The sequence below is a fragment of the Fundulus heteroclitus genome, chromosome 7, assembly GCF_011125445.2.
Source record: "Fundulus heteroclitus isolate FHET01 chromosome 7, MU-UCD_Fhet_4.1, whole genome shotgun sequence".
NCBI lineage: Eukaryota > Metazoa > Chordata > Actinopteri > Cyprinodontiformes > Fundulidae > Fundulus > Fundulus heteroclitus.
Window position 1 is genome coordinate 27,023,287 of NC_046367.1, and position 12,890 is coordinate 27,036,176.

The 12,890-nt window shown below is 48.3% G+C and overlaps 1 protein-coding gene across 1 annotated transcript; it reads left to right on the top strand.

Moving 5' to 3' along the window:
* The first annotated feature begins 62 nt into the window (after window positions 1-62).
* LOC105932154 (INO80 complex subunit D) lies at window positions 63-12,464 on the top strand. Its single transcript, XM_012871184.3, has 10 exons — window positions 63-598; window positions 2,813-3,059; window positions 3,165-3,976; window positions 4,079-4,169; window positions 4,254-4,478; window positions 4,565-4,674; window positions 4,809-4,942; window positions 7,009-7,226; window positions 7,382-7,539; window positions 7,840-12,464. The coding sequence occupies exons 2-10, from the start codon at window positions 2,842-2,844 to the stop codon at window positions 8,892-8,894; spliced, it is 3,021 nt and encodes a 1,006-aa protein (XP_012726638.2). The 5' UTR covers window positions 63-598; window positions 2,813-2,841; the 3' UTR covers window positions 8,895-12,464.
* The last annotated feature ends 426 nt before the right edge of the window (window positions 12,465-12,890 follow it).

Consider the following 12,890-nt stretch of genomic DNA (forward strand, 5'->3'; position numbering starts at 1 on the left):
CAGTTTTATGCAACACCTACTGAAGTTTTCCAGATGGAGGCTCTGCGTCTGACTGACACTGGATCTGTCATTAGTGAACAGCGGGGCAACAGTGTGGCAGGAGGGCTGACAACTCATTCATGTGGACGATGAGAGTCGGAGTCCAGGTGGATTCTTACCCTCCGCCGGACTTCTTTGTCACTTTGTTACAAATGTCGAACACGTCAACCGCACCGTCCCCCACCTCGTACACACCACAATTGGCTTTCATACAGTCGCACTTGTGTGGGATTTAAACAAAGTTAAATTTCCAATATGGTAGGAGAGGTTGTTGTTGTTGAGCGGATTGTTGTCATGTCCCCGCAGTGCCTGTAGTGGTGCTGTGAGGAGACTGCCGTGGATCCAACAAATGTCCTCAGCAGCCTACCTACGGCTTGTAATTTGCGCTGGGCTGGCCGGCATTTACATGGGTCCTTGTTCCACGAAAATCCGAGCTCGATGAAGACCGCCGTTACTATCCTACCTGGGATGTCGATGCCCGAGTAGCCTAGCTGATTCTAATAGACATTTCGGCCGTCTATCCGGAGCGAATACCGTACACAGCCCAAGCCCATTCAAGGTAAGCGGAGCCGCGAGCAGCCTCGGCCTCGATTTCGAAGTGCGCCCGTGTTGCACTAGCCTCAGCCGGACTGGCGGTTTACTACAGGCCGCCGTCCCATCGAGGTTTATAGGCCTTTTCTATTTAAGGCGTTTGCTCGTTATTTTGTGATTATACTTAAATTCTGGTTGCCCCGAGTAGAAAGGAGTTACGTAATTTAAACATTTCAGTCTCTTCTAGCCTGCTAATGTCACGTTATGTAATGACAGAGGCTAGAACTCCTATCGATTATTGCGGAGGCCTCGGAGGAACGGCCCGTAATCCTCGTATGTATACCCTTTGTTTGAACGTATTTCACCACAAATTTATTGAGTTACGTTACGGTGAATGATCAAAACGGGCTCTCACAAGCCCTGGCGGCTATCGCATTTATATGCTTCTATTTTTTTGCAATAAAGCTAAACTGGAACTAGACGTCTGTTTGGATATGTTTCCGTTTCCTGGTTAGCTACCGCCTACCGATTTGTGTTTTTAGCTTTGTTAGCTAACCGGGAAATATAGGATTTCTTGTTCAGCCCTCATCGAAAATGTGTATATCGGACTGACAAATGTTAAGGTAATGCATAATAAATTAGGACACGGGCAAATTGTAGATATAAATTTGTCTGTGGTTTAACTATATAAAGTTTTAAGAGCCTCCTGCCGTTCGCTAAGCTAATTTAGCAAGCTAGCTAACTGTATTCGTATAGTAGTTGAAGCTAACCTAACATGTTTGCTTCCCCTCCCCTGAGCTTTTAGGAATTACTCACTAAAAGGGTCCCGTTTAAACTTTCAAATGTGAGTTAAAATTGTACTTTATATTAAGACGGATGTAGCGTTTCTCACAGCCACTTTAGAGCAAAAGTTTTAAATATAAGCCCAGCTGTGAAGTGTTCACTATAACCGGGACATGTGCTTCCTCTGCAGCATTAACTTCCCTTTGAAGTCTCTGCTTTCTGAACCTTTTCCACTTGAACAGCAGGATCTTAAGCAAACCCCCTCCTTATGAATAACTTTTAATTCAGCACGGAAATTACGCATTGCCTGTGTCCCTCTTAGGCGTTTACATATTTGATCTGAGGGTGTGAGAGGAATAAATAGCTGTTTTAGAGGAATCCGACCTAAAAAACATCCTCACTTTCAGATATTCACTGGGTTTTGTGGTTGCGGTCAGTTATTTCATTGCAACAAAACAAGAAATCAGCTACAGCCAGAAAAATGCATTTTATTCTATGTGAAAAACATAGATGGTACTGCAAAAACAATAACATCCTCTTCACCTGTTCACCTCATGTCTAGTTACAACCCTAGACTTCAGCGTAATTAATGGGTTTATGGGACTTTTGTGCAAGAAGGTGTGTGGATTTGCTACATTTTGCCCTTTTTGTTTAGCCTAAGTGCAAAACACTATCGTGTGGTGAAAACCTAATATTGTACATCATCCTAAAAGTGCCATACATATGGCTTCATCACGCAGCGGGATCCTGGAAGAAAACCTTTTAGAGGCTGCAAAAGGTTTGTCACTGGGGCGAAGGCTCACCCTCCGTGGGGACAGTGACCCTAAACACAAAGCCAGAGCTACAATGGAATAGTTTAGACCAATGCACGTTCATCATCATGACCCAAAACTCCCACACTGCAAAAACGGATTTAAAAATAAGTAAAATGTTCTGAAAGTTAATGTATTTATCCTTGATTTGAGTAGGTAAATAAGATTATCTGCCAATGGAATAAGTATTTTGACCCCTAAAATAAGATAATTAGACATCCTGCACTTGAAATAAGATGATGGAGATGAATTGTTTCTATTTTAAGTGTAAAAGTCTTATTCCATTGGCAAATCATCTGATTAACCTGCTCAAATCAAGGACAAATACACTGATTTTAAGAACTTATTTCTAGTTTCGTTTTTGCAGTGAAGTTAGAGTCTGTGGCTAGATTTGAACTTTACTGGTCAGAGGATGAATTACAAATGTACCCCACACTTTTTAGACTTTTAATTTGAAAAATGTTACAAACCAATATGTCATTTTTGTTCCACTTTGTCATCATGTGCCACTTGAGTGAGTGTTTGTTAGCTGGGGCACTGTGAGTTGTGGAAAAACCGAGAAGCACCGAATAACCGTTGATCTCTCGTGTTCGCGGACGGCGTTCGGCTGTCGGAGCTGTGATTGTTTTCTTCCTGTCTCCTGCCAGCTGATGTTTTCAAGGACAAGAGTCACGTGATGTATGAAGGCAAACACATACACTTCTCAGAGGTGGACAATAAGCCGCTGTGCTCTTATAGTCCGAAGCTGTGCAAGCAGCGGCGGCTAAATGGCTACGCGTTCTGCATCCGCCACGTTCTGGAGGACAAGACGGCTCCTTTCAAGCAGTGTGAATATGTGGCAAAGTACAACAGCCAGCGATGCACCAACCCCATCCCCAAGTCTGAGGATCGCAGGTGGGTTATGAACGAGTAAACGCGTGGCAAATTTGATACATAGCTGTGAGGTTGTTTTATGTTTAGAGACAAACATCTGGGGGGGGGTCTGTTCTTATTTTCCAGATACTGCAACAGCCACCTGCAGGTTCTCGGCTTTATCCCGAAAAAGGAGCGCAAGAAGAAACACGATGCTTTAGAGGAGATGCGTCCCCGGGCTCACCTGGAGTCAGTGGCTCTCAACATAACTGTGCCCTCTTTAGCGCTGAGAGCCACGAACGGCATAGACGAACTTCCGCCGTCCCCTCCCTGCTCACGCCTGTTACCCCTCGCTGATGGCGAACTCCTGGACCCGTTCGCCTTCTACGAGGACGAGACGGACGGGGAGGAGGTGGGCGCCCCTCGGAAGGGGAGCGGTGTCAAGAAGAAGCCGCAGAGTCGGCTGGCGCTCAGCCAGAAGCTCTCCCAGGACACGGAACTCTTCCAGCCAGCTCCCGAGCACTTTACGGCCTCGCCGGCGCCGCGCATCCACCCCTCGTCGCCGCTCAACGCTCACCTACCACGACAGACGTCGGCTCTCCTGCAGCCACCTCAGCAGGCCGGCTTGACGTCCTTCCCCTTCCCGGGACAACAGCAGGGTTTATTATGCAATCCACCACCACCTCAGACAGTCAACTTTCTGCCTCCAGGGATGCCTGCGAACGCTTTGCCCAGCTCAGGGCACCATTCTGGACCATCGCTCGGCAGGAAAACGCCTTTCGCTGCTACTCAGCCGCCCATCTGCTGCAAGGATGGCGGCGGCAACAATCAGAGGCACGTGGTCGTCATGCACCCCGCGGCCTTCTCCCCCTCTGCCGACTGCCTTGCCAGGTTGCAACACCTGGTGCAGCTCTGCGCCAAGCGGCAGCGGGAACACGGCGACCTCTTCTCTCATCTAGGTGACTTGTCTTGATGTTTGTAACGCACAGGTTTCTGCATGTGTGAATCGCCCGTGAGAGCTCGTTGAGATAGACGAGCCGGTCTAAACAGCTCTGTTCCAGGTTTGGACTGGTCCGAGGACAGCGGCGACGACGAGGAAGAGGACGCGGAGAGGGCCGCCCCCTTTCAGCATTCGTGGAGACCGGACAACGGGTCGGTGTCTTTAAATGGCGAACCTCGCCGCATGTCGTCCAGTTATGTCACGGTGATGACGTCCGCATTGTTTCCCCCCTGCAGGCTGGAAGGCGACGGCGGTTCTTCGCGGCGGGCGCGCCTCCTCCGGCTCTGCTCCTACCTTCGGGACAAGTACAAGCACATGTGCAGACAGGAGAGGGCGAGCATCCGCCAGAAGAGGTATCGCTACGCCTTCCGGAAAGCCCTGCTGCACGCCGCCAGCAACAACCCGGACTGCGCGGGGCAGCTGATCCAGGAGCTGGGTGGAAACTCCCACAGCGCCTCTTGGTAACCTCGCACCGGGTCGAGGGAGGGGGAATAAAAAGAAAAACTCGTCTCTGTAAAGCATTGTAACTGTGTGTTCATCTCCGCAGCGCGCCTCCAGCAAGGCCACAGAGCACAGACGCGGCGACCTGCGCCGGCTCCACCAAGGGGCAGAGCTGCAGCAACAGAGCGCTGCCCTTCACTCAGCACTGTTTCCAGCGTATCCTTCGCCTCGCTGTGCTCCGTGTCGGAGCCGGACGCGGCAATCATAACAGCTGTGATTCTGTTGTTTTCATCCTGTCACCGTGGTGCCTTTTTCTCTCCAGTGTTTTTTCCTTTATTCCTCCTTTGTAGACATTCTGTTGAATCGTTCCCAGCAGCTCTTCGCCAGCTGCACAGCCAAATTCGCAGACGGTCAACAGTGCTCCATCCCCGTGTTCGACATTACGCACCAGACGCCCCTCTGCGAAGAGCATGCCAAAAAGATGGTGAGTGAACAACACAATTGCACGAGTCTGAATCCGTCCGCACCAGGTCAGATATGTTGCTTTATGAAATATTTATTCAGGTCCGGAAGGGATCGGCAAGACACAAATAAGAACACAAACACTGTTTGTATTAGGATAATAGGGCCCATATTTATTATTCTCCACAGAATACAGCAACACAAACAGCAAGCTCTTGACACAAGCAAAGTAGCAAGCATCAAAGCCGACAAGCTTTCAAACAGGTGTGATGTTCCATCTCTTACCATGGTATAGGACTGGGAAGTCGGTCAGTCCTGTTACAGCACAATCCACGCGGACGGGCGTCCACACAACCCACGGCAGACTTCATCGTTTGAGGGCGGTTCCCTCCTTTTTATACCAATAAACAAAGTATCCCTCCCATCTGAGCTGTTCGTCCCGTTTCCAAAACATGTTTCCAAAACAAAAACCGTTCCCAGCATCTCAGCATTGTGTGAAGCAAATTAATATTGCAAACTCAGAATACAGCAAATATAAGCAAAATAAGGAATACAGAATCAGTCTTTCCCATAACACATTGTCATAGGTTCCCACCACAAGTTAAAACAGTTATAGCAATATAACACATGTTGTTCTTAGTTTAAAACTAACCAGTTTTTCCCAAAATACATTGTCAAAGAACAAAAACAATTCTTTAATATATCATATGTACATACACTTTTTGGAAAAGTGGCTAAATGGATCTAAATTTCAACCATCTGGCTGTTGACATGAGAGGAACCACAATGCATGGTGCTGCCTCCGCCGTGCCTGACTGTCAGTACGGCCTTGTCGTGATTTTTTTTCTTTCTTTTTTAGCCATCCAGCTCAGTCTTTAGCTCGTCCAGAAGACGTTTGGCTTGTTGTTGTCAACAGCTTCAAATTGACGTGACACCGCCTCTTGGAGGCTCGTCAGCAACAGACCAATCAGCGATAGCCAGCCGGCCGGCCGAGGGGATTCTTCATTACGAACGCATTGCAGTCGGAGGGATTTCATTAAAAGAACATTGTAAAAATGGTTAAAAACGTCATCGGGGAAAGCGAAATTCACAAACACATTTTCACGAACGTTTAGAGGGAGGTACACAAGTTGTTCCTCAAGGAGTGTAGAACAATGGGAAGGATGAAGGCATGCGGCCGACCCAAGCAGCTGAACAGGGCGCTACCGCACGTTTGTCTGTACGAAGGTGACTGGATTTCTGTTTGTAAATATCTTCTTAATGGTGAAATTAAAGGGTAATGCTTATCGGCAGCTCTGCTGGGTTTTATGTGTTTTGAATTCATCTATGTTGCATCTTCTGGTTGCATGAACCGAGTCTGTGATCTGTTAACGGGACCCCGAGTTTCCACAGAGCGTTTAACATGAAGTAAACTCTGCCCTCCTTATCCAGAATATCCCTGTAAAGTCTGGCCATAGATGGCAGCATGAAAACGTCTTCTGCATCCAACTTTTTTTTACTGACTAATATATATTTTAAGTTGGGTATTTGAACTTCAACAGAGATTTGTCCGTGCTTACCCTGAAATAACTTCACCGACTTGATTCACGACTCGTTTAAATATTTTATGCCTTATTGTTGGTAGACAGGGGAATAATGTCTTTTATTACAACGTCTTTGTTGTCGGGGGAGGTTAGAGCGGCCTGGGGTACACTTCCCCGTGGGCGCAGCTCATGATTGGCATTAAGTCGACTTCATTTGAGCTTGAAGGTGTTAATTAATTTAGCTGCAGGTCCCTCGTTTTTGCTCTCCTCACTGTGGACAGAGAGGCTGGTGTTTTACAGATTAGGCCTTTGTTGGCTCTTAGGTTGCTCCTGGACATCATGATGATTTATTTCTAATCTATTTTAATTAAAGGTTAAAACTAAAATTTGCTGCCACTGCCAGGATCTCTTTGATGGCTTTAAAAAGAGTAATTTTGCCAAATCTTACGGATATATTGAAGCCTGAAATCTGCAAACGGGAGAGAACTTTTCCTGTGATTTTTCTAGGTCTCTTGTCTTACTTGTTCTTCCCTCTGTGCGCTTGCTGCCTTTTTATATCGCTCAGGATAACTTTCTACGTGGGGACGGAAACCGGAGAGTGCAGCACCAGCAGCAGCGAAAGCCGCGTAAGAAGACCAAACCGCCAGCGCTCACCAAAAAACACAAGAAGAAGAGGAGGAGAGGGCCGCGGCGGCCTCAGAAGCCCATCCCGCCGGCGCTGCCGCAGGGGAACCTGGGAATGCCCTCGACGAGCCTCGTGATGCCCTCACAGGCCGGCATCAGGTCTGCCTCTTACCGAAAACCAGTTCAGATAGTAAACGTAGGCCGACGCTGAACCCGAGCGGAGCCAGAACGTCCCCCGTTCTGTCAGCAGATCCACGGTCCGACGCGGTCTCATCTTTCCTCTAAGCCCTTGGTTTTTGCTGTGCTCGCTGCAGGAGCCCGTCGACGCCGGACCTGAGCACAGACGAGCTTCCTGATGACATCACCGACGACATGGCCGACATTCCTCATGACCTCGAGTTGAACCAGGAGGATTTCTCGGATGTTTTACCACGGCTGCCGGACGACCTGCAAGATTTCGACTTGTTTGAAGGTTCCTGTCAACTTTTTGTTATTATTGTTACTATTATGTTGAAACAAAGGGATGTTTTTTATCTGCGATACGAGGTTCCTCCTCTTCCTGGAACCGAATTTCCAGACCCAGAATTTTTTCTGGGTCTGGATAAGAATGGAAACTATTTAAATTCCCATCCTGAGCTCTTTCCTTTCCTTACTGACTTAAACCTACTTTTGGTAAATGAGCTAACTTAAATTCCTTCCCTGAAGCTTGACCACTGTAGAGATCTTGTATTTCTACCCTGTGTGATATTCTGGTTTCTAAATGTTTCTGCAGTTAAGAACGGGGAGCTGCTGCCCACCACAGAGGAGGCGGAGGAGCTGGTCCGTGCCCTGCAGGCGATGGGCTCCTACCCCGACTCGTTGGTGTGCCTGACCTCCATGGGCGACCTGGCCACAGCCGAGGGAGTGGACCACCGAGCCATGGCCGTGTTTCCCGGGCCGGTCCAGCCGGGCGGCATGGGGGACCTGCTCAACGCTCGCATCCCCACAGAGAACTTCCCCAGCCTGGAGTTGGAGGACAACCTGCTGCAACCCACCGGGGACCCCTTCCCCCCCTCGCCGCCGCACCCGCCGGCGAGCCAGCCCCCGCCGTCGTGCTCCAGCCTGACCTCGCCGTCCTCCGCGGCGGCCACCACCAGCAGCGGCATCTCCCTGCTCGCGCACAACTCCATCACGGAGCGGACGTTTCCCCGGACGCACGCCTCCCACGTCCTGGCGAAGGCGGAGGTGTCGGGGGCGTCGCCCCAGGGCAGCCACTACAGCGGCGAGCACGTGCCGTCCCCGTACAGCGACCACATATCCTCCCCACACGCCGCCTCCTTCCACACAGACACCCCCCTCCTGCTGGAGGTCCCCCTCAGCGGGGTGCCGGGGACCCCCCGCTCCACGTGGAACAACCTCCCCCTCCCCCTCGCCGACCCCGCGCAGTTCGGCACCCTCATCCGGTCCGAGAGTCATCTCATCACCACCTCCCTGTCCACGCCGCCCGCCACCACCACCCACTCTGTGACGCTGCAGCCCATGGCGGCCCTGCCGGCGATGCGTCAGGGCGCCGTGACGGGCGGCTTGACGGCCCCCCCCATCCCCTCTTCCTCGTCGTCCTCCTCCTCCTCCTCCTCACACGATCACCTGCTGAGCCCCGCGCAGCCCAAGCAACAGCTCCCTCAGTTCAGCGCCGCCTTCGGACACCAGCTGGCCTCCCACAGCGGCATCCCGAAGGACGTGCAGCCCAGCCACAGCTCCACAGCGCCCCCTGCCGGCTTCTCATTAGTCAGTGCCACCACTGCAAGTGCCAACAGCGCCGCGCCACCCTTCACGCAAAGTAAATGATGCGCAGCCCCCGCGCGGACCCCCAGCCACCTCTGAGCCGGCCGACGGGGCTCCCAGTTGACCCGTTTTAATCTGCTCTATGTGTGCAATGTGGGTCTAGTGCACTATTTGAGAATGAATTTGCACAATCTCAGAGTTTCCTTTGTTTTTGTTCCCACCCCCCCTCCACCGTAGCCAGACGGTTGGCTGTGAGGTGGCTGTGAGTCCACGCAATGCGGGGCGATTGCTGCCAGTGGTGGTGGCTGTGTTTAGATTATGTGTCGAATTAAAGGACATTAGCAAAGATTATTTATAACAGTGCTCAGAAATCCCAGATGCCGCTCTGTTTGCTTCGCCCGTCTCTCTTCAAAACGATCAAACACACCCTGCCTTTCTCAGATGGCCATCCCCCCCCACCTCCTCCTCCTCCTCCTGTTTTATACACTCTGGTTTAAGGACACGTGGACACGTTGTGAGGTTTTTGTAACCAATTATGTCTCAAGCAACTTAACTGTCTTCATATTGATCCAGTCAGATTTAATAGTCACCCAAACACTTTTAAGCAGCCGTTCTTTTTATATGGTGTACGTTTGTCTGTGCTCATTTCTTGGTTCGCTCGGACGTGAAAAGGTTTCCCCGCCTCTCCGTCGGTTGTGGCACTGCGAGCGGCTTCGTAGACACTTGGAAGGTAATAGTTTCTCAAAGCAATAAAATGAAAAAAAAAGAGAGAGAAAAACAAACACATTACCGTCACCTGCAGGATTGTGAGTTTTTTTTTTTTTTTTTTTCCTGCATGTAGCTCCGCCTCGTCTCGGTGGCTCAGAAACTCCAGATTTTTTACAACCCTTTCACTCAGGCCACCTCTGGTATTTTCTCACGAGTTGACTCTCGAGGCGGATAAACGAGCGGCAGTGTTTCCACGGGGTGGGTGATGGTGATGGCTGCAGGGGCCTTTTAAGTGTCCACCCCCCCCCCCCCCCACAAAGGTGCTCCCTGGTCCACATCCATAGTCTGCGTTGGCTTGGGGGGGGGTGGGAGGAAAAAAAACTTCTCCCAGGGGAATCTCCTCCCCTGGGAGAAGACTTGGGCTGTGTGGGTTGGGAATGTGGCGCCTTGCAACGATAATCATAACTCTTGTATTCACATTTTGTCTGCTTACAACCGCAAACTCCCATACGTTGTTTGGCTCTTACGTGCTTCTCAGTGTCTGGACTTTAACTAGGCCCTTTTAGCACAGGATTATGCCCTGATCAACGCCGTTCCACGGTAGCTCTGGCTGAGGGTTTAGCCCCGAGTCCTCTATTAGTAGACGGGGCCGACTAGGGTGAAGGAAAAAGCACGACGACGCCATCGCCGTGCTTCATGGTGGGGGTGGTGTGTTCGTTTTTTAGCGGTGGTCTCCCCGGGACCCCCTTGGTCTACGTGTTTGCTCCGCCCCCTGCGTGGGTGGTGAGAAACCGAACAGGGACTCTGGCCGTCTCGCTTTGCACGGCCACGCTATGGTTGACACGCAGGTCCCTGCTGTCTGGAAAAGCTTCTGGACTTATTTGATCATGTTAAATATATTAAAAGCGCTTTTTAACTTTTGACGTCTTTTAATGCACATTAAACCATGTTTTTTTTTCTTTTCTTTTTTTTTTTTTTTTGCTTCTAGATCGCCATAGATCAGAACTGGACCAGTGTTGATTAAACCGGGTCGATTTTAGACTGCAAACTCATGGATATCATGGATTTCAAACTACTTTAAGGAATGCAGATTAATTGTTGGGTAATTCAGTCCAAGGTTTTGCAGATGCTGAAGCAGAGCTCATCTAGATTAGCACCCCTGCTGAATCAGAAGGCAGCCTACCAGGGCGGCTCCGGTGCGATTTTTATGATCAATAGTAAAATCATGATTTAAAACAATTACTTGTCGAGTTCCTTTTTGTAAATTTAAGCCAAATGACGGCGGGCAACCGTTTGATCTGAGCCGTTATGTCGAGAGTATATACTATTATGCCATTATCATATTAGTTGAAAAAGGTCTCCAAATGAGAATTTTGTGGTGTATCGCGATACATTTTTCTTTGGAAGACTTATCGTCCGGCAACGTTTGTTTATCATGACGAGCCTAAGTATATCCTAAATAATGCATAGAATCAATAATGCAATAAATAAGTTATTTCTACCCAGCAGATTTGTCCATAAGTGCAGCTACTGAAATGTTTGACGCAGGGAAATGGTCTGTATAGAGTTCCACTCACTTTCGGCAATAGTTGCTCATTAGTGCTGGTTTAATTTGCAGGCGGATGTCCTGATTTGTTGCGTTGCCGAATGGTGCAGACGCCACTTCTGATTCCTTCTCTCGAAATCCCTATCAAACACCCTGGAGCTTGCGGTTTCAACATGACAAAATTTGAAAGAGAGGTCATAGGGTATGATTACTTTTTGCACGGCACCACACAACAATTACCGCGAGCAAGTGGTGGAATTTGCACGTCTGAAGTAAAGCACTGTGTTACTGAAAGGTGATTTTTAAGCTACAGGATGGAAAGCTAGGGCCCCCTCTCCTCCCCTTCCACTAAGCTACACAGCAGTAGAAATATGGCTTTTAATAGATTTATATATAAATATATATATATAATATACATCTAACAAATTGTTGAATGCTTGGTATATAGAGTAGAAGTCTATCTTGGGGTTTGTTGGTGAACTCTTCAGTAGCAATGGGTTGAAGGTATTATTCACTAGTATTCAGTGGAGATTGTATCTTGTGGAGTGTTATTTTTCTTTTAAATCAAATTGATGAAATCTTTGGATGCCGTCTTCTACGACATCCTGACGGGAAGTGTTTTTTGATAGCTCTTAAACATCAGGAAGAGGCGTCGTGTTCACGGTGGGCGTTTATGCGCTAGCGAGGCGGAAAAGGCGCTGGCCTTGCACAGGAATTATGATTTTTATTTTTTTTATTTTTTTCGTTTCCCACCCCCACCTCTGATTTTATTTTGGCACAAACAGCTGACAGTGACCAGATCCCTGCCCCACCCCCACCTGTTTCCATCAGCGACAAAGCCCAGTCCTCTCCCTTCTTAGTAGTTGGGGGGGAGGGAGACATCCCTGTCCACCGCAGCCTCTTCTCCCATATTAACATGTTGAATAATAAAAACAGATAACCCAGGTTGGTTTAAAGCGACAGTTTGAACCGTAACACTGCTGTAACCACAAGGCATGAGATTAGTCGCCACACCAGACAAAGCCACACAGGACAGCAACCTTCCAACAGGGCGCGCAGGCACATGTAAGAGCTCGACTCCAGAGACGGCCGACGACGTTCCTATACTCATTGAATGTACTGTATTACTGTTTTTAAAGATAGGACGAGCTAATCTAGTCACCTTTTGTTATTGGTCCTCGTTTGACTTGTCTAAGGTATTTTTTGTATACAAAAGTTTACATTTTTATGTATATTTTTCTCGTGTACAAACTATGTAATATGTGTACAAACACTGTATGTAATATCTGTATATAGAGTGAGAAATCTGATTTTTTTTTTTTGTTTTGTTTTTGGATGTATAAATAAAACTTGCTGTGAGGTATTTGCTGAAAACTAAACGCCTGTGTGGTTCTTAAAACAGCGGCGAGTTAAAATGACTTTTCGTGCACAAGCAGGTCACAAAGCCGTGGGAAAAAAAAAAGATTTAGTTTATTGCAGATTTGTTTTGAATGACAATAACTGGACCAAGTACCAATATAGTTTTATGGCTTTCATCCAATTCAAACTGGACCTAAATTACCTCTAATATTTTGTGGGTTCCCTTCAGCAGCAACTACTGACAATCTTCTAAATGGCTGTGGAGGAGTTTTTCCGCAAAATTGGATTAATTCAGCCATATTAGAGAATCTTCAAGCATTTTTAGTCACTCTGCTTGATCTTAGTCGGGTTTAAGCTTAAACTTTGACTAGGCCACTGGATCACCTTCGTTTCTTCGGTTTTTAGCCATTCAGAGGGGACTTACAAACCAAATACGCACTCCATCT

What these genes read in the sequence shown, in the direction of transcription:
- LOC105932154 (XM_012871184.3), top strand. Translation starts at nt 2,842, where the DNA reads ATGTATGAAGGCAAACACATACACTTCTCAGAGGTGGACAATAAGCCG. An exon ending in TCGTGGAGACCGGACAACGG is followed by an intron (nt 4,170 to 4,253) that starts GTCGGTGTCTTT and finishes TCCCCCCTGCAG; the next exon opens with GCTGGAAGGCGACGGCGGTT. An exon ending in AGATTTCGACTTGTTTGAAG is followed by an intron (nt 7,540 to 7,839) that starts GTTCCTGTCAAC and finishes ATGTTTCTGCAG; the next exon opens with TTAAGAACGGGGAGCTGCTG.